This window comes from Oryzias melastigma, linkage group LG17 (genome assembly GCF_002922805.2).
Source record: "Oryzias melastigma strain HK-1 linkage group LG17, ASM292280v2, whole genome shotgun sequence".
NCBI classification, from domain to species: Eukaryota; Metazoa; Chordata; class Actinopteri; order Beloniformes; family Adrianichthyidae; genus Oryzias; species Oryzias melastigma.
In genome coordinates this window covers 29,664,068-29,684,718 of record NC_050528.1, presented here as the reverse complement: position 1 = coordinate 29,684,718, position 20,651 = coordinate 29,664,068, and the positions used below count along the sequence as shown (strand labels likewise).

The 20,651-nt window shown below is 36.7% G+C and overlaps 2 protein-coding genes across 7 annotated transcripts in view; one reads left to right on the top strand and one right to left on the bottom strand.

Moving 5' to 3' along the window:
- LOC112152128 (lysine-specific demethylase 2B) overlaps positions 1-727 on the bottom strand; it is a gene marked incomplete at its 3' end in the record, with an annotated part of 13,985 nt that extends 13,258 nt beyond the window's left edge. Inside the window, 1 exon segment of one of the 5 annotated variants that reach the window (XM_036216181.1) lies at positions 591-727. In XM_036216181.1, the coding sequence (XP_036072074.1) occupies positions 591-635 (45 nt within the window). 5 annotated transcript variants of the gene reach the window in all.
- Positions 728-851: 124 nt separating this feature from the next.
- Positions 852-20,651, top strand: part of LOC112152192 (zinc finger protein GLIS1) — a 53,776-nt gene continuing 33,976 nt past the window's right edge. For both annotated transcript variants that reach the window (XM_024281613.2, XM_024281606.2), the window contains exon 1: positions 852-1,024. The gene's annotated coding sequence lies outside the window, so the exon portion shown is untranslated. The remainder of the gene's footprint in view (positions 1,025-20,651) is intronic.

The window sequence follows — 20,651 nt, the reverse complement described above, 5'->3', positions numbered from 1 at the left end:
AAAAAAAAAAAAAAAAAAATACACTTGAAGTCTATTTTAATTATACTTGAAAATAAGTATACCAAGTAAACTATAGACCAAGGGTGTCAAACTCAATCGCACAGGGGAAAAAATCCAAAACACACTTTAGGTTGCAGGCAGAGCAAGATAAACATTTATTGAACACACTAAAACTACATTTTTAAAATTTTAAAAGCGCAAATTTTTAACATAACATTACTATGAATAAAAGCAGGCAGGAATATTATTCCAGAATAAATCAATTTAAACTTTAAATACATTTCACACATATTTTACTCTCTGAAAAAGATATGCTTTGTCAAAATTATACGAATTAGAAATAAGCACAAGATAAGATCAGGCCATTAAAAATAATACAATAAAATTATCTGGAGGGCCGGATCCGGCCCCGGACCTTGACTTTGACACAAATGCAGTAGACCCTTAACAAAATGTAGAACACTTGGAGTTTATTTCATTAAGCATGAAGGTATACTAACCGAATACTTCTTCTGACTAATTTGGAACATTTTAACTTTACAAATACGTAAATAATATTAGAAAATACATTTTCAAGTAAACAGTCTCACCTCAAGTTGTAGTACACTGAAGTACTTTTTGCTAAGGGAACACATGCAGGTCAAAAGAGTCGGCTGATATCACCTGAGTTTCTGTTTGTGTTGCTTGTGGAGTAAACAAAAGTGCTTTAAGCTAAAATAAAATGCATTTCAAATCATGTCAACGACATTCGGCACATAAAGTTTTTATCTCGTCATTTGATCATTTTAGTTTCTAAGTTTTTATTTTACAAAATCTTAACTTCCCATCTTTTTAGGAGACGCAGAAAAGAACTAAACCTTTATCACAAACATGCACGGTTGCGTATCAAATCCCTTTCAAAGGTGGGGGGCGGGGGCCCACGCCCCCCTGTGAGTACAGTGGGAAGAACAGCCCGCGCGCGCATCCAGCGCGAGCGCGAGACGAGGAGCAGCTGAAAGTTGAATGAGTTGGACTCAAACGGCAGGTAAGAGCGGCTCAGCACGCACATGCGCTCTGAAAACATCAGTTTCCACCGTGAAGTTGACGTTTTTAATTACTCTCATGTCGGTAATATTTATTTCTAGCCACAACGAGGAGAGTTTGTTCTTCTAAACGAGCTCCATGCAATCTTTGGTGAACTTGTTTACTGGAAATAACTAAACTAAAATGAGAGAAAAGAAACAGCTTTGTGTTAAAAGGAAGTTCTACCAAACTTTACCCAAATACAGAGAACTACTCAATAAGTTGTGTTGATTGTGCAACAAAGATGAGAAGGATTAATGCAGAGGGTGATGCTGGCTGTTGAGCTCATACCCAGAAGGTTTCCTGTGATATTTTTTTCCCCTGTTATTACTTTAGGGACTCTTCTTTTCCACTCCTCTGCTGTCCACTGATTTATGTAATGTAGCTGGAATGAAAAGTGCTGTGCAGGGGGTGGAAATCTGGCTTACCGAAAATCCAAAAGACTTGTTTTAATCATTAGTGTCATGATATCTCTGGAATAGAGCTCGTGCACAAAGGTTATGGCTCCTGCTTACAGTGCTGTGAAACACAAGTTATTTCCAGTATGTGGCCATTAAAAGGTAATTTACTTAATGTGGCTGTCATATAAATCTAAGGTTTGATCATTAGTGATGCTCCCCTCATGCTCAGGGAGTTTGGTCACGTGGTCTCAGTTTGGTCACCTGTAAGTGTGAACCAGCAGTGAGTCCAGATCTAGTGTTTGCATTGGCAGCTGTTCTATATGTTTGTTTCAGTCTCTCACCAGGGGAGGAGAACAACAAAAGCAGTCAGTTTGTTTTTCTGAAAGTCAGATTTCTCTTGACAAACTTCCTCATGGGCAAAAACACGTCCAGTCCAGCTCCTCTGAGCTGATCTACTTTAACTCTTAAAGTCTTGATTTGAAAATGACACACACTTTTAAAAACATCTGATTATAAAAATCTATTCTGTGCTCAATTCCCACTCTAATTTTGTAGGTTTGGGGAGGAGCTTTGTCTAATCCAGAGTGAAAGGTGCAAACTGGAGAAACATGAGAACCCCCTACCAAGAATAATGCTCCATTTTTCTTTAGTAATCAATAATGTCTTTTCCTTCATCTCCTCACAGAAATACTCCAGCTGGCATTAAAAGTAGGATTTTTGTCCAACCGTGTATGGCTGCACCCCCTGTGGCTATTCTATCAAGTCAAATATAATAATTTATCTATAAAAAAGTCATTCTCCTTTTTAGTTAGATGTTCAAGTTTATGAATATAATAGTCCATCAAAAAGTTTTTATTTATTGTGGCAAAGAAATTTGTAAAGTTTTTCACCAAGCCAGGTATGTGTTGCAGTTGGATCATAAAATTAATGAATGAGAGATTTTCATCCATTAAGGTCATTTTCTCCTGAGCTGCTCTGGAGAATCTCTTTTTTGTTTAACTTCAGTTTTTGTTGAGTTTGTTTGAAAGCTTAGTGTGCAGGGTGTCACTCTGTGGTCTGATGAGCTTAAACATTTAGGTTTAAATACTGTCTGAACAGGACTCAAAACCACTAGATGATGACCAAACCCCTGAGAAAAGCTGACAGAGTATTTCTATATATTGGTTTTTGTGGGGCGACTGTGGTGTAAAGGGTACAGCAGTCGGCCTGTGATCAGAAGACCGCAGGTTCGGCTGCTGCCATGTGTCAAAGTGTCCTTGGGCCAGACACTGAACCCCAGATTGGTGGTTGTAGGTTGGTGCCAGTGTTTGGCAGCAGAGTCGACATCAGTGTGTGAATGGGACTGTAAAGTAGTTAGGGCCCTAAAGCAAGGTTGAAAAGCGCTAAATAAGTGTATGTCATTTGTTATTTTTAGGAGAAAACCCTAAATATGAAAAGACTGAATCATGTGCATTACAGTTTGAAGGATGGCTGGAGGCACAGGCCTTGGGGTTCTGATCCTCGATTATTGAAAGTGGCTGTTGGAACATCTCTGATGGTAAAGGGGTTTTAGCTTGGTTGTTCTGTTAAACTATGGAGGCCGTGGACCAGTATAGACGATCCAAGTATAAGGCTGTATTGGTTAAGGCTAAAACTGTGTGGTAGTTTGGTGAGACCATTAGTAGTAAAAACATCATTGAAGAGCCATTTTTTGGCAGTTTGGACAGCTGATGAGAATGCACCTGAATGATTTTAAAGTTCCTCTATGACAATTTTTTTTCTTTAAAAAAACATTCCTAGTAGTGTTTTAGTGATGATTTTGAAGTTTTTAACCAAAATTCCACAACCAAAATGTCTTAAAAAGCCATTTTTCATGTTGATCTGAAGCCTCTGTTTCCAAAATCTCCTCTGAGGGGCGTTGCTTTTTGAGCTGTGTAGCTCCGCCCCTGACCCCACTGTCTGATAGCTTTGTGTCTCACTAACATAAATTTTCACCGCTGCTACATAAAAATGTCCAGTAATGTCCAGCCGTATGGTTCTGATCCGGATGTCAGCTGGGACGAGGAAGTGAAGATCTTCACGGACAGAACTTCCTCCAAAATCCTGATTCTTTCTCCTTTCAGTTCACCAAAGACTCTTTTAGCTAATTCTCCAATGTTTATTGACTGTGATCAATACATTCAATCATTGGTTTCTCAGAGTTCTTGATAAAATAATCAAAGCTAACATCAAAATGCTCTTTCATTGATTTACAATCCTTTCCAACTGCGGTCAAATGAGCCGCCGTTCACATTTCCGTGGTCACATCAAGAAGCTCCGTGGAGTCTGGTGGAGATTTTCCAGCGTTCTCAGTCCTGCTACCGTAAGTATTGGATGAAACTCACACCAAAAATCCAGTGATGCTGATTTGACCACAGAAATGTGAACGGCGGCTCATTTGACTGCAGTCAATGTGAAGATACCATCTTCTCTTCTCCAGAACCTGAACTAGACACTAGGAACAGATGAGGGTTTAGTGCATGTGCAGCAGAGCTGTTGATGGAAAGAAGATCAACAATTCAAACAATTTGTACAACTTTGATCATTTTTCCCCTGCAGTCAGCTCATGTCCACCCATAGGGACAGTGGAGTGTAAGACCAAGCCAGGATGAGAGAGGCCTCATGGGAAACCCCGGACATGCTGTGTTTCCCTCAGCTGGCTTGGGGACGCTTTGAGATCCTCCTGGAAGAGTTAAATATGGTAATGGGGTCTGGGGTTCCTCCCCACCACCCAAACCCAATGTGAGTGGTAAAACATGGACTGAATGGAAGTAGAAACAGAAATGCTGACTGTGTAGAAAACAATTCTCCAGAATGCTAATGTAACGATGACAGCCGTTTTGTGCTCTCTTACTTAAATGTACAACACTGTCACGTCCACATGAGGAAATGAAAGGAGTTCATGAAAAAGCCTGGTAATTTATCTTCTTTGCTGATAGTATTTTGCAAATTTGATAGAAGTTTGAGCAACATTTGGATGGAATCAACTCATTACTGCAATTCCCTGCAGTCTGTGAACGAGGTCAGTGAAAGTCACGGCTTTGTTTCGAGGCTTCCTTTAACTCACGTGTTTACATTACAGAGACCATGATGACCTCATGTATTTCATCAGGGTTTAAAGTCGCAGAGAAACACCTCTGATCATATGACATTCATTAGTGTTGGGCAATAGGAGCATTTGCCTCCTCACACACTCATATTTGTTGCAGTTCTTTAAATAACTGCTTGCAGCCTGAGTTTGTCACTTTCCATGTAAATCCTGTTGGAAGGGTTGTTTTCTGACAGCTGTTTTGCATGCTAACGAAACAGCTCGCCACATGTTTTTCACAGCTGCTCGGCCACTGCATGCTGTACTTTTCAAAAACATTGACAGTGATAACCCAATAGGCAGAGCTGAGCTTGGTTTGACATGTTATTCCTGGCTGGAGGTGCTTGCTCTTTAGCAACACCCATGGGTGACAGGGCTGGGTAATGCTGCCTGCTGCAAGTATCAGAGGAAACTATTTCAACATGCTTTCTGGTGTGTATTAGCCGGAGGCCAACACTTTTATGAATTGTGTTTACTTGGTAAGTTATTTAAATCACTATTTTTCTTCTTGAAACTGTCAAGGGAGTTCATTAGAGTAAAGAAATCCCAGTTAATGGAGGGTACTTTAACGCTTCATATCGCTGCAGGACATTTTCACAACACATGAATGAAAATCAAATTTATTAAAGAAACATGAATTTGTTTATACTCCAAAGTTTATATTTGAAAGCACATGTAGCCCTTTGTCTGCACTTTGGCTAAATGATTCATTGATTAACTGTCAAACATTTGTGGAAACATCTCACAAATGTTTGATATGTAACAGCAACAGCCGTCAGATATTTGATTAAAAAATATAGTCTATCATTGTGTTGCTTTTGTGTGTTATAATCTGAGAGTTCAGACCTCCACAGATTAGGGCTTGCAGAACTTGAAAATAAACAAAAAAAAATGCGTTTTTTTTTACATTTAGACCACACAATCATCATATAAAACAATGGCATTCAGTCACTAAGACACTGATTATTTTTCAGTTAAACTAATTCATTCAGCATTGCATGCAACACAAAAGGCTTCACAGAGTGCAGATGTTTGCTACTAAAGCAAGAGGGTGAGAGTCTTATGAAGCCAGCCTCTAGTGGGCTTTTGAGGAACTGGATCATTTGATACCTGCTGTTTTTATGTGTAACAGAAGCTGAGGATTACATGTGATGAGTCTATGTCCAAATCTGTATTCTTCCCTTCTCCCTACCCCTCCAGTTAAAGGGGTATTTGTAGTGCAAGTGGTGTCTTTAATATATTTTTTAAATCCTCCCCTCCAAGCAGAGGGACACAGACCCCTACCTGGGTTCTGGGTCACGTTGTGCCACAGAGGAAAAGCACTTTTCTTCATGTGGGTGCACTCTGAAGCTCAGATGTTTACATTTAAATATAAGTAATATAAGTACTTTCTGTTGTGGAATAACCTTTTTGACGTTATCTAACCGCTGTTGTTATGTTGGAAGCTCCGCGCTAACGCTAGCTGACCGACAACTATTTGTGACGTCAAATTGTGAGATGCTTTTTTTTCCATAACTCTCTGTTTTGAGGGCTAAATGTATGGGAAGGGAGAAGGGAAGAATCCGGATTGGGCCTTTGTTTACCTAGAACATTTTAGGAACACTTTTATCTGAACAAGCAAATAACTTCTATTGCTTTATAGAAGTTGAATTTGTGTTGACTAAGGCCAAATAAATATATAACTTTTACGCGAAGTCCTTTATACATTCATTTTTGATCTTGTGTATTATTTCTATTGACTATTATGAGAACTGGACCGAGTTACTCCTCTCCCATGGCGTTCCAAACAGAAAGTACTTCCTGGTTCCGAGAAGACAAAATCCCATAGACTTCTATAGAGAAATAAACAGCTGTTACTCAGTCATTCTATGGGTCAGAATAAATATTCTTGCTCTGATAACTTTTTTTAAACATCTTTTTTCAAGATTTGTATCTACAGTTCAAGTTATTCAGATGCCTCAATAAGAGTAGTTGGTCTCATGTCAAATGTTTGATCGACAGATACTTCCGAGCACGCTTTGAAGTCGTAGAGGTGTGGCCATGCAACAAGCTCACTCCTGATTGGGCAGTGATTGATAACTAAGACCGACTGGGTCTAGTTACTGCTTGCTGACGATTTCTGGTTCCAACATAGCCGTATAGTGCCTTTTTTTAATGTGTCTGAGGAAGCAATCATAAGTTGATACATATTTCTTCCATAGAAAATTCATTTGTGTAATGTATATGTGCAACCAACTTATTTTCATCTGTGGGAATAGAACCAACAACCCCACAGGCCATCACACAAGTGCATATGTTGAGTGAAAAAAGTCATTGTGCTGGTAGGAATTGTGGAAGCACACCAGGAGCAGAAACAAGACTCTAAATATGAGTGTGCAGGGACATTTTTATTGTTGAGAAAAGCTTTACTCATTTCTGTTCTGTAGGTGAGTTGATACCTGTGTGTGAATGCGGGGTTACAATAGAGTACCTGTGCAGCTCTTTTCTGATCTCTGTTGTGACAGCGTGATCTCATTTCAGATCATTTTATTTGGAATCCGACCAAGCACTCTGTCCAGTAGTGCTGCCACAAATGATTATTTGAGTAGTCGACAAATCGCCGATTATTTTTTCTGATCAGTCGACTAATCGGGTCATGCCCAAAGTGAATATAAAGCACGTAATATCAGTGATAATGCTAGTGGGAATTATGTGAGCTGAATTTGACTGGTGAAGATGCTAGTGCTGATGGCTGAAGATGCTGAAATTGATAGCTGAAAACGCTGAAGCTGATAGCCAGCTAAAATAGAAGGTAAATACCAAATTAGCTTAAAACATTTAAAAAAAGAACTTACATTAGCCAAAACTGCTAGCATATAGTGGATGTATTAGCTAAACACCAAAGTAGCCTAAAAAACTGAAAAAAAGAAAGCTTAAGCTTGCCAAAACAGTTAGCACGTAACTGAAATATTAGCTTAACTCCAAAATAGCCTACAAAACAAAAAAGCCTAAATTACCCAAAATAATTAGCACACAGCTGGAATATTAACTAAAATCCAAAATAGCCTAAAACAATCCTTAATAAATTCCAAAATAGTCCAAAGATCTGGCATAATACCATTATAACTTTTAACTTTACTGCACTCTGACTCCATATAATATAAAGTAATGACTAAACGACTGTTAAATTAGTCATCGACTATTTTAATGATTGATTAGTCAACTAATCGTGGCAGTTCTACTGTCCAAGGTTTCTATTTAGACCCAAAGTTTATTTTTTTTAATGGGAAATGAAAGCTCAACATTACATTACTGTAAAACATTTGTTTGTTAGATATGGTTTTAGTAGTACGTATTAATGTGATGAGTGTCTGGAAAGTCTTCTTTATGTTGTACTCAACTCATTCTCCTTCAAACATATTTTTGTGCCTCTGCCTTGTTTTATACTTTGATATGTTTTAATTAAAAGCAAGTGTGCATGTGCTGTAACCAAGAACAGCTCTTTGTGGTGAGAGAAATAATTGAGGTTTTCATGGGCATAAAGTCTTAACCATCATCCACTGTAGAACCACACCAATAAATATAATTCATTTGTTCCTTTAATTGATAAAATCAGGGACTGGACTTTAAAGAATGTCATTTTTCTTTAAAGATTAAAAGATGTTTTAGCATTTTTTCTAAATTAACTCAAAAACAGAAACTTTTTCGAGAAGAAACTGACCTCATTTGTTTGGTGAAATTAACATATAAAAAGCTCAGCCAGTAAAAACAGCACACCGTTTCTGCTCTTGTTTGTTTTGGTACATTTAAAGCATGAAGACAGAACCAGAGTCAGTGTGGAGAGAGTTGTTGCACTAAAGCTGAAGTATTTTTACTGGGAGTCATCTAAAACTAACATACAATTATAAAAACATGTAGCTCTAAATTTAAGAAATCTGTCAAGACTAATGATGCCACCTAGAAGAGCATGCAAAGCAGAGAGACTTCGCTGTGCCAGAAAAAAACAAATGAGGAAAGTGGAAGAAAAGACAGAACATAGATTTCCTCAAAGAGAAATGAGATCATCCTGTTTTTATATCATTGCACCATAACAACTAAAGCATGACCTTAAGCCATTCTGCTTTAATTAACAAGTGGTTTTCGGAAATGAGGTTGTTATTTTAGTCCTCTTGGTCACAGTGGAGTTTCTTTTTTTTACTTTTACCTCACATTTCCTGAATTCATAACAGAAGAACCAGATTTACAGAAGAACCACTCTGATTTGGAGTTTTGAACATGCTCTTGTGGCATTTTTCTGATGATGGAGGTCATATATAAAGAAGATGTATCCCAAAATTGCATTTCTGACTATTTATTTTCCTAAATTATTGTGAATTAGGGATAGTTTCAAAAAGATCTTATATGTCCAAGAATCTGGACTCAAACTGTACGGCTAGATAGCTCCAATATCATTCAGCATTTTTGTTGTGGCTGTAATGTTATCTTGGAGTTGTGAGGGGCTGTAAGCTAGCAGGAGAGAGTGTAAATAGAGAGGTCTTGGCAATGGGAAGGGGGGGCGGGGTAGCTCTGGGCCAACAGATCCAACCACAACTCAGGGGAGAATTCCTAATGAACTCCTGCAGAAACTGTGTCTTAGAAAACAACACACATTTTTGATTTTGACCACTGGGGACGGTTTTTGGGGACGGCGCGAAAATATGCAAAATATCCCAAAGTTCTGGAGGTTTAAGCGTGATCCAGCCCCAGCATAGCGGTCTGTCTGCTGGCATGTTCATGGCATATTCATGGCGTGAGCTCCGCTGGACACGTCGCTGCATCGAGCTGCAGCCAGAGAACGCGGCGGCAGTAACAGACTGTCAAACTATCCACAGAGTATCCCGCTTTTCTCAGTCTTTAATGTTTTAAAAAACAAAAGTTAATTGGAAATGATAAATCTCAGCTTTGAGCTCGTTTTTCCTCCTCTTCCTTCACTTTTTCCCCTTTTCTCTATATAAATCAATGAGAACAGCATGTAGCTTCCCGACAGCACAAACCAAACCAGAGCAGGAGAAGCTCTGACGTCATCGTCGTGCGCAGTTGGGACGTTCCAGACCTCCTGTAGATTTTTGAGACACTTATTGCGCAGCAGAGTGTGACAACGAAAAAACAATCTCTATTAGCTTTGTCACTTTAATTAAGTTACAGAATGAGCAGTGGTGAAGAAGAAAATGAAAAAGCCGTTCTGAGGATTGCTTTTTCATTTTATTTAAGAGACAAATACTGCAGGTACATTTTTAAAAGGAAAAAGCATTTCTGTTATTCCATTTGAATTTTCAAATGTGACATTTCTGATTGAATTTTGGTACAAATTTACCAAATAACTTTTTGAAAATGAAATGTCAAATGCCATTTTCTTTATCATTTTTAATTAAGTTACAGATTGAGCGGAGTTGAAGAAGAAAATTTAAAAGCAGTTCTGAGAATTGCTTTTAAATTTTATTTAAGAGACGAATGATGCAGGTACATTGTGAAAAGTATTGACTTTATTTTAAATTATGAGTCACAAACGCTTCTATAAGTTTTACAATGGATCAAAAGATGATCGGAGCGGGGATTTAATGAAAACTGTTTTAGTTTCATCAAGCTAAAATCATAAAAATAAGAAGTTAAAAAAATTGTTGCAAGCATCATTTTCAGTCTGTAATATGTTCATTGATTTGCTGAAGCAAAATTCACTAAAAACGTTGACCTCTAAAAAGGATTTTTTTTACCTCATTAAACAGAAAATCAAGGAGGCCTCCCCATCATCATCATCCCCAAGTCACCATAATGAAAGAACATAATAACAATAAAACAATACTTTAGTAAAACATTCTAACTGTTTTATACATAACTTTAAAATGTTATTCTATTTAAAGCAAACTCTTGTTTGCATTGATTCTTTTTTTATATTGGAACAGTGCATTATTTATTTATATTGCAAATTTATCTTCATATGGAAAATATTTGCCATCCAGTTATTTCTTTTTCAGAAATAATAATAAAAACTCCCTAACGTGTGCCTGTATTCCTTTGTATGTTTCATACTTGATCGTATTTAAATGCTGTTGAATCCAAGCAAATAAAGGTTTCTTCATTCAAAAACTGTGAGGTCATAGAGAAAATGTCTGGAAAGTGTTGGAGGTTCTGACTGATCCTCTGAAATATATTGATGGTTCACCACAGATTGGTCTTAATAACCCACAGATGTGAATGATGTCTATTTTAGTGATTTGTTGAACCGACTGAACACCGAGGGCTCTTGGACGGACACAGCTAGTCACCGTTCTGGACCTGGAGCTTCAGCCGTCTGTAGCAGGAAGCTGCTCCTATTTCTGAGCTTATAGGTGCTGCTGATGTATCTGAGCCAAAGACTCTGTTTTGTGGTTTTGACTCAGTCACTTTAATTTCACTGGAATTTCCTGCCATCTGCACTCAAAGCTTCTCACAAACCCACACCTGCTTGTAAATGTTCTCTCAGGTAGGAATGATTTATCTGCAGTCCAACCTTTTCTCCTAATTACAATTTTTTTAAAAAGAAGTTTGGATATACTCTATCATTGTGCAGCAGTATTGGGCTCTGCACCAAAGTCAGGAGGGCCTTTAAAATCTGGAGAACAGCGGAATGCATTAGGATGTGAATGAGGAATATGTTTTCTATTCCGGTTAGTTCATGTTACTCTGCCAGTGAGTAATCAAACTTCTATATTTGGAGTGGCTCTCAGTGCATTTGGAATTGTAAAAGTATTTCTTTAAACCTGGTTTTCAGAAAAATACCTCATAACCTAAAATTCTTCCCCCCCTCCTCTGGCTGCTTCTGGGTTTGGCTGAGATGATATTTTTGGCACCAAAATCTAGTGGCAGTTTGCTGAAATTCCTGCATTTTAGATTACAAAAGAGACCCAGTGCTGAATATAAAAATGTTCATTCCTGGGGGATTTTCTTTGTTGTTTTTTTTATACCTCTATTTCCTCTCCTTGTGTCTTTGCCTCTGCCAAAGTCAACAAGCAAAATAAAAGGACTTCCTTAAAGTAGTCTTTACTTATACCACAGAGCAGGGGTCTGCAACCTTTAACGCGAAAAGAGCCATTTGGGCCAACTTTGTACAAACCAGAACCCAACGAAACCTGTCAAATCTCACCTAATTGTTTAGAAAAACACAACATACACGTTTTTGTGGCCATTAAACATGTATTTATGTGTAGCTTTCAAATATTGCAACAATTGAATTACAACAGTATCTATTTGTTTCTATATATTTAGTTTACACAACAGTTTTAATTTATCTTACTTTAAATAGTAGCTTACTTTAGTTCCTTTCAAAATAAAACCCAACCTGTATCAAATGAGATCCTCCTGCTGCAGCAGATTGACTTGAATTTTAAAATGCAAGACAGTCAAACGATGAATTAGATCATTAGGATTTTGGTGAACCACCATCTTTTTGTTCCTTTTCATGTCAGATATAAACCACATTGAAGTAGAATCTAGTTATTAAAAAAACATTAAGAATAAACTGAGCCACAAAACACAACTTCTTTTAAACTGTTCACAACTTTAACCACTTTAGTGTAATTTACTAAAATAAACGACTCTTATATTGCTAACTTTTAAATTAAGTACATTTCTGTGGAATTTACATGACAATAACTTAGACATTTTACATTTTGGTCAGTTGTTTGTCATTTTAAAAATCTAAAACTTAAAAAAATAATCTTTTATTTATTAACATTTTTCATCAAAGCTAAATAGCCACAATAAAGGGATAAAAGGGCCACATGTGGCCCTGCAGGCAGATGTTGCAGATCCCTGCAGTAGAGAGTAAGTTTATCGTTTAATGCTCCTTTAAACATTTTAGTAAGTTAAAAAGGACATTTAATGTTACTGAACTTGGACTTCTTGAGTTAGGGCTGTGAATTTAGGAATACCTAATACTCACAATGGAAAACTGAAATAATGGAGATACAACAGTCACTCATTTGAGGTGGTACTGCAGATCTGAACTAATCTCTGACTGTGAAGGAGAGAAAGATTATGGAGTTTCTGTTCTGGGATTGGAAGGTTGTGGGTGAAGTCTTTGATCAAACTGGAGACTAAAAATCAGACGCATCTCTTAAACTGACTTGATGCCCAGCACCGTCAAGGATCGGATAAGGGGGTAATCATGAAGTATTTTCTGATCACAGGAATTTTCACACTACTCCGTTGCGTATCAAATACAGAAAAATAACCGCTGCCCCCCCTTTACCTTCATGTACAGGTAAGAAAATTTAACGAGTTATTTTTTTTTTTGTGGGACTGCAGAGATGGTTTCAGTTATAACACTTTACAGAAATGCAGTGAATACTCCTATGGGTTTGTTTTTGCAGCTGATTGGGTTCTGCAGCCTGATGAACAAACTGATTCATTCTAATTTTTGGCTAAACCGTTTGTGTATCTTCTCCAAAAACACTTGGGCTAGTAGTTCCCACCGTAACTACTAAAAACTATACAGGGCAGGACTGACTAGTACCGTGGATTTTAAAAGCAATTCAGACACCACGCTTACTACTTTTTTGTTTTTTTGTTAAACAGCAAATATGATGTTACTGATTTTACAAAGTGAAAATCTAATCAATGAGAACATTTTACGACATTTATTTTATGTCTCCACTGTGTTCTGATGATAAAAACGTTCACGGTATATCAAAAAATTACATTTAAACAATTGTTTAAGCGTAATGCATTGTGGTCTATATTCACCAATCTAGTGAGCATCGATGCACTCTAGTTTTTTGTAGGGGTGTAATGAATCACAAAACTCACGGCTCGGTCACGGTTTTACGGTCATGGTTTGGATAAATTTTTCGGATCAGTAAAAAGTAAAAAACAACAGCAAAAAACAAGATAAAAGCCTAAAATAATTTTTTGGGAGAGCTTCAAAACAAATATTTAATAATGCTTACTCATTAAGGCTTATTTATTCAAACAAAACATCTTTAACCTTGAACACAAACAAAATGCTAAAACATGTACCTTCTACATTTACACGTCTTTAGACCAAATCTACAAAATCTGAGAGAAAAGAATGCTCAAAAATAGTTTGGAAAATACCAAATCTATCCGGAATACCCCTTAAAATGCTGATGTCCAAATTAAATCATAAATAAATCAGTTACAATTAAACTTAAAATTATTTTTTTGGTATTAATTGTTTTATTGAAACTAACTCTGGGAACATTTAAATATTTAAAACAATTGTTATCTTTAAAAGATGGCTCTGCCGTGTCTGTTTTTTCTGGTGAATTATGATCCCTTTGACTTGCCATACTTTCATCCCCTGACTGCATGTGTCCCTGTTATGGAGCAGCAGCTTTCTCCTGTGTGGGACAGCTGCAGCTTTGGCTGCTCCTAACTGGAAGATTCTCTGAACCCAGAACCGAGACGTCTACCGAGGCTTTTATTCAGTCTTAAAATTAAATAAACCCGATGTTTCACCAATCGGATCCTCAATGATGAAGTCAAGAAAAGTTTTTGATGGAAGCTCCTCCCACAGCTCCAAGTTCCCACACTTTTGGAGAACTGTCAAGCAGCTACTTTAGCGCTTGTTAAAACAAAGACGACTTACATGAATTTAACGTGAATTGCATTCGACGATTGATTTCAATTATGCAAGCCCGAGGTGTGTGTGTGCGCGCGGGGGGTGGGGTGGTCCGCGGTACACGCGTGTGCCAAACCGTGGCTTGTGATCCGTACGAATCACAGATAATCCGTGATTCTGTTTCACCACTAGTTTTTTGCAAAGACTTCTGGTAAATTTCTGGAGCACTGGATTTTTGAATTATATATGTATTTGTGTATATTCAGACTGCACTAGAATATGGCGTCACTGATAAATTCTGTCTAATCAAAATTCCTTGTATTTAATCCAGGGGAGGGCAATCTATGGCCTCTACAACTATTTAATCTGGCCCACCAAACTGGAATAAAAGATTTTGATTACCTGCATTATTTTTTTATTTTCCGTGTAGTTCAGGTGTCTTTCCACAGATGGCGCACTAAGGCGCAGAAAGTTACACTTCAGTAATGTAGTGATTTGTTGTTTTTCCAATATTCATGTGTGATTTCCAAGTCGATCATCCATTTTCCCGATTATTCCAATAGCACATGAACGCAGCATTCCGCTGAGTTTGAGTTTTCTCTGATGGACATCAACCCATTGGTGAAAATTGCACTAAAATGAAAACAAAAAAATTGAAATAAAAACTCAAATTTTTTTCTGTTTTAAAGTAATTTTCAATCAAGAGTGAGGCATGTTTTCATCCAGATCCCATGGTATTTCTTACTTTTACAAGGTGAATCACCAAAACACTCCACTAATCAGCTCCAGGTCAATTTTGGAACCTTTTGTGACCCACGAGTAAGAAAGTTTGCCCATCCCTGATTTAATCAAATGTTAAATCCCAGAGTATTTCTGAGTAAAGCCTAACTAAAGTGGAAAATAGACTTCTCTGGATAAGATGGTTGATGTTTACATGTTTTATTTAGGATATAAGCTTCAACATAAGACTGGAAAATTGACACGCTTATCTTTGTCCGGTTGAAATCGGCTTTATGTTGTAAAGTCCTTCTGTATTCTCCTTGTTTCTGAACCACATCAGGGTTCATTTGCAAGCAAATCAAGATTCTTGATTCAAACCGGATGACTTTGATCCAAGATGTTCTTTCTCACCTGCTAAAGGAAAGAAACTGGTGTGGACTGGTCTAGAGTGAAAGACGGCTTCATCACAAAGAACTCATTTTTATTTTTTATATTCTTTGGTCTAATTTTGAAATTCTGATACAAGTTGAGAGTGCAAAACAAATCCAGAATCCTCTTCTTCACTAAGCCTTAAACATTTAAGTTTAGACTAATTTTTATGACAAACCTTTATTGCCTTTATCTTCGTTCACAAAACAAACACCTCTTTGAAACAGTGAAAATCGTATTCCTAACTTTCTAACTCCTCACAAAATAAGCTTATGCTTCAGTTAAGTGACAAAACATTTTGTAATGTGTCTGTCGTCACAAAATGCCTTGAATCTTGAAATGCAACATTTGTTCTGCGTCCTCCATGCATCTTTAAACCCCTCTTTACCTTTTCAACGACACTTTTGCCTTTGAATGATCAGCTTTAACCTAAAAAATACACAGTCAAAGTTACAAAATACAGGGCTCCATTTTTTATTCAGAACCTGGCTCGTTGGTTCTGTCACGTTATGTGGACGCTGCCCTAAAGAAAACAGCCTCAAGATCCTCTGGAATCGCACTCTGTCACAATCATTGATTTTGACACTGTTTTGGAAATACAGAGAAAAGTATCCATTACATGTTTTCCGGTGAGACTAAGCTGACGCATAATAGTTCTGAGTGGACTCATTTTACTGAGTGGACAAGAAAAATGCTCTGCATTTATTGAGGATTTTTGTGATCCTGAAAAATTAGAGTTATTGGATCAGTATGGATGCTTGATCAAATCAAAAGAAAATGTTTAGAGAGGAATCATTAAAAAAAACAAAAAACTGTGTAGCCTATATTGAGAATCATCTTTCTGTTTGTTGCTTTCTATGCCAATGCTTTGGATACTGCTCCACCTGAGATCTATTTACACATAAACTCCACAACTTGCTACACATCTAGCAGCTTTAGAGTATTTGCTTTGTGTGTTAACTAGAGGTGTAACATATCACAAAACTCATGGTTCGGTTTTAGGGTCACGCGTCCGTGTCCTCCATTATAGAGTTGAGAAAAGTTTTACATGGAAGCTCCTCCCACCCGCAGCAGGAGCTTCAGGTGAACAGACTTTATGATAACCGTGAAGCAGCTGGTTTAGTGCGTCAAGGGGTTAAAGTCCCACTCCGATCATCTTTTGATCTGTTTTCAAAGCTTCCCCAGATATCTTTTCAATATGATTAAGTTGATTTTTTGCCAAATAAAAAAAAATCGAGTTGTTTTCTAGGAAATAGTTTTTGCAAAGCAGTAGTACTGGTAGTTAGAAACTCACCTCTGAGTTGTGGGCGGGACTGTTGGTGCAGAATAACCCCGCCCCACTTCCCCTCCCCAACGCTGTTAGCTCAGATCAGGGAGCTTGTGACCCATCCAGTGTATTTGCTACGACACAAATACAAACTTAAAAAAATTTATTTTGCTCATGATTCACAACAATTTGAATAAAGAAATACTTAAAGACACAATTTTAGGCTTAATTTACCACAAGAAGAGTCAAAAAAGCACCAAAAACACCAACTTTAATGGAGGTGATCTTTAAATTGTTGGTATCTAAACACTGTTTGAACCGGAGACAAAATGTAAGATTCTTTATCAGCAGTTTAGCCTGAAGGAGCCTGATGTTCAGTATTTATTTTTAAAATATTAAGGAAAAAGTGACAAAATGACAAGTTTATTAAAATATTTCTTCCTTTTTTTTACTTTATTGCTTAAATGAACAAGAATTAAGTTTAAATCCATAAATATGTTTGTTTTTTGATGGGTAATATTAATGTGAGTTTATTTCTCAGCCCAAGACAGAACAAGTAAGAAGTAGGAAAAAAGTCAATAGGTTAAACAGGTTTTCGGTCAAATGCTAACAGTCAAACGTTGGCATTAACCCTACAAACACACTCCAGATCTCCTCTGTACTTTTTGCTGTTGTGTATTTGGTTGTGTTTGCTTGTTTTTTCAAGCACAGAGAGATTGTAACCGTAGCCAGCTGGGCCTTAAGGTTATTTGTAATGTAAAGAACACTTTGTGTGACTGATTACGCGGCCTGTTTTCTTTCTTCCAATCACTTCCTCTGCTGTTTTTTGAAAGAGCATCTTTGCAGTCCGCATTTTAGCTTCAGGACTGTTTCCACAGATGTTTTGTCTCCCTGAGTTGACTTCGTCTCTGTGTAAAGGACAAACTTGTGCTTGTGTCTTTCTTTGGTGTTGCATACAACCAGTTTTTAGAATGTTCAATCACAATGTTTGTGTTGGTTTGGTTTGTCTTTGGCTTGCATTTGCAGCACATTTAACTGCAGACTTAACCCTTGAACACCTGATCTCTAGTGTTTATATTCTTTTATTTAGTGTAACTTTTAAACCGTTAACACGATCAACATAATTCCAGTAGATTCTGAAGGGGAAAAGCCGCTCATCGAGCGGCTTTTCCCCTTCAGAATCTACTGGAATTATGTTGATCATATTAATACTTTAAAAGTTACAGTATGTTTTTGATTTTGTATTTAAGCGTCACGGATAACACTTCAGATGGTTAACACAGAGCAGCAGGTTGAGAGTCATTTCACGTGACGTCACAAAAAATGTCGAGAGTGACTCCCGTTTATATATTATGTCTATAGTTTAGAATCTGATCCCTTTAGGATAATAAAGGTAAACAAGGATAAAAATTATTTGAAACCGTCAGAAAAATGACTTTTCGCATACAATTCTTTTCTATTGAATATATTTCTGTCTGACTTGTTCAGTTGTTTTGGCATTTTGTATTTTCTACTTTAAAACACTGAACTCTGATTTCTATGGAGCTCCAAAATGTTCATATTTCAATAGAAAATTGTAAACTCAAGCCAACTAAAATATACCGAAAGACCTAGTATAATATGCTGCGGTACTTTGGAGCTTAAAAGACCATTTAGAATCTGCAATTCGCCTGTAAATGAGGTTTTTGAACTGTGGGAGGAAAACCCACCAGGAGAACCCCCTAACTCCACTCAGGAAGGACTCAGCCAGGATTTGATGGAGGGCTTTCTCACTTAAAAGTTTCATCATTAATAAAAGGAAACAATAAAACAGACAGTTGGTGGGGTTTCTATTGAAATTGTTGCAACTTTCTTGGAATTCAAAAAGACAAATGTTTTTGTTTATCTCCTGTTGTTTAGAACTGGGACATCAGAATCCATGATAATCCAAGGCTGCTCACATGACTGAAACTATCCATAAAACAGTGACTTGGGAAAGTGTTTGTAAATTTCACCTCCAAAAAAAAAATGGAAAAAAATCCTGGTAGTTTATTTTCATATAATTACATGCTTATGAAAAATAAGTGAGTTATAAAGCAAAAATGAAAAATATTTCATCCCAATGAGATGAGTTTTAAAAATTTGAGTGTCAGTAGATTTAATCACATTTTCCTTCTACTTTTATATAGTTGCAATAAATGTGTTTGATTTACCTAAATGTTTATTTTTTAAATGAATGTATGCAGTTTGACATCAGCTGGCAGAACAGTCAGACTTTTCTGTATTTAACAGATTTAGAAAAGTTTGAAAAGTAATTGTTAATTATGCTTGGAAGTAATTGTAACACCATTATTTTCCCCACAATTTGGCTTAAACCCTGTTTTTATGGGGTTTTGGTTCTGTTTTGATTGGATGTATGATTTGTGTATTATTGATAAAAAAAAAATCAGATTTTTTTTATTTGCTAATTAGTCAGAAAAAATCTGGAAAAATCTCTCAGCTGGCCTCTACAACCTGAGGCTCCGGAGCCTTTTACATCCCTCCATTGTGGCTTTTTGGCTTCAAATAAAACTTCAGACTTATTTAACTAATTAATTTGTTTGTAGATTTTTGACATGTCAGATAGGCTAAACTGATCAGAATAATAGTAAACAGTCTAATCTACTGTCAAAGTGGTTTAGTGACATCTTATTGCATTTATATGTATAGATAAAAAAAGTAGATTCAACACTGAAAAAACACTTGTGTTTTTATTCACTTGTAAAATAAGAAAAATGATGAAGGAACACCAAAGAAAAAATCTCATGTTTCATACATTCTTAATTAAAGTAAATCTGTTGCAGCTGGAAGATCTGATTAAACACAGGATGTGTTTTATTTTGAAAGGAACTTGTATGTGCTGCTGTCAAAAATGAAAAAAGTCAAACTTGTTAGATATAGAAACACTCAATTTTAGAGAAAATTTCAAAGCTATATTTTATAAATGAATGGCTCAGTGACCTAAAAACATAAATAAAGTGTATTTTTCTAACTTTGAGGAAAGACTCGCTGAGTTTTGGTCCATAAGAATCTGGAGCAGATGGATCTTTTACAGTGAAAGGTTGCAGACCCCTGGTCCGCACTAAGCATGGTTTGCTAAAATGTCAAGAAAGTAAAAGATCCTTGTTTCAAGGAAAATTGTCTTGGCAAACATGTCTTAGTGACTAGAATTTTTACTTAAAATAATAATTTTTGCTACGACAATTTTCTTATACTCATTGGCAGATTTGTTTTTGCTTGTTTTAAGAAATTTTTTCAAATATTTAGAATTTTTAAACTTATGTTTTAGGGGTTTCTCTTTGCAATCGGGCGTTAAGTAATACAAATCCTGCTTAAATTAAGGATGTGCTCGACTCTTTTAACATAAACATATTGAAGCATATGCAACGATTCCCTTTCCCCACGTTCTGGTTTAATGGTGTAATAAACGGTTTGGCTCTTACTGTAACGGAGAGTTATGGCGTCTCCACTCAGCAGCAGAAGGATGGTGAGGCCTTGAGACTTGAACTGGAGGAGGTTCCACCATGCTGATTTTTGACTGCAGAAACTAATGTGGAAATGAAGATTATTAAAAGATATGAACAGAGTTTTAGTCACTCTTGAGTCTGTGAGCTTTAACTTGATCGTCTGTGTATTCATAATAATATAGATTTGGAAATATTGGACTTGAAATTGTTTATGAAAGTTTAAACTCCCTTTCTTTGTTTTATTCATTTTTTTCTTCTCTTTCATCTTGATATGGAAGTGAGTAAAAGTTGGGAAAGGATTTTCAGTCATTTGAATGTTTTCTTTAACGTGGAGACGGCTACGTGTTGGAGGTTTTATGTTATTACAAACGTACCGTGCAAAACTGAAATGCACTTCAAAATACCGGTGTTTCATTTCAAAGCCAGATTTTTTTTGGCACATATTTCATCTTTCAAAGCAGGAATCTCCTAAAACTCACGTAGAAAAGGTAGTAAAGTTTTATGCCTGGGTCAAAGGTCAGGTACATGTTGTACCCGGGGACTTAACGGCAATAATTCAGAAATTATCTGAGTTTGATGGTCTGTGAGTAAATCTCTACTTCAT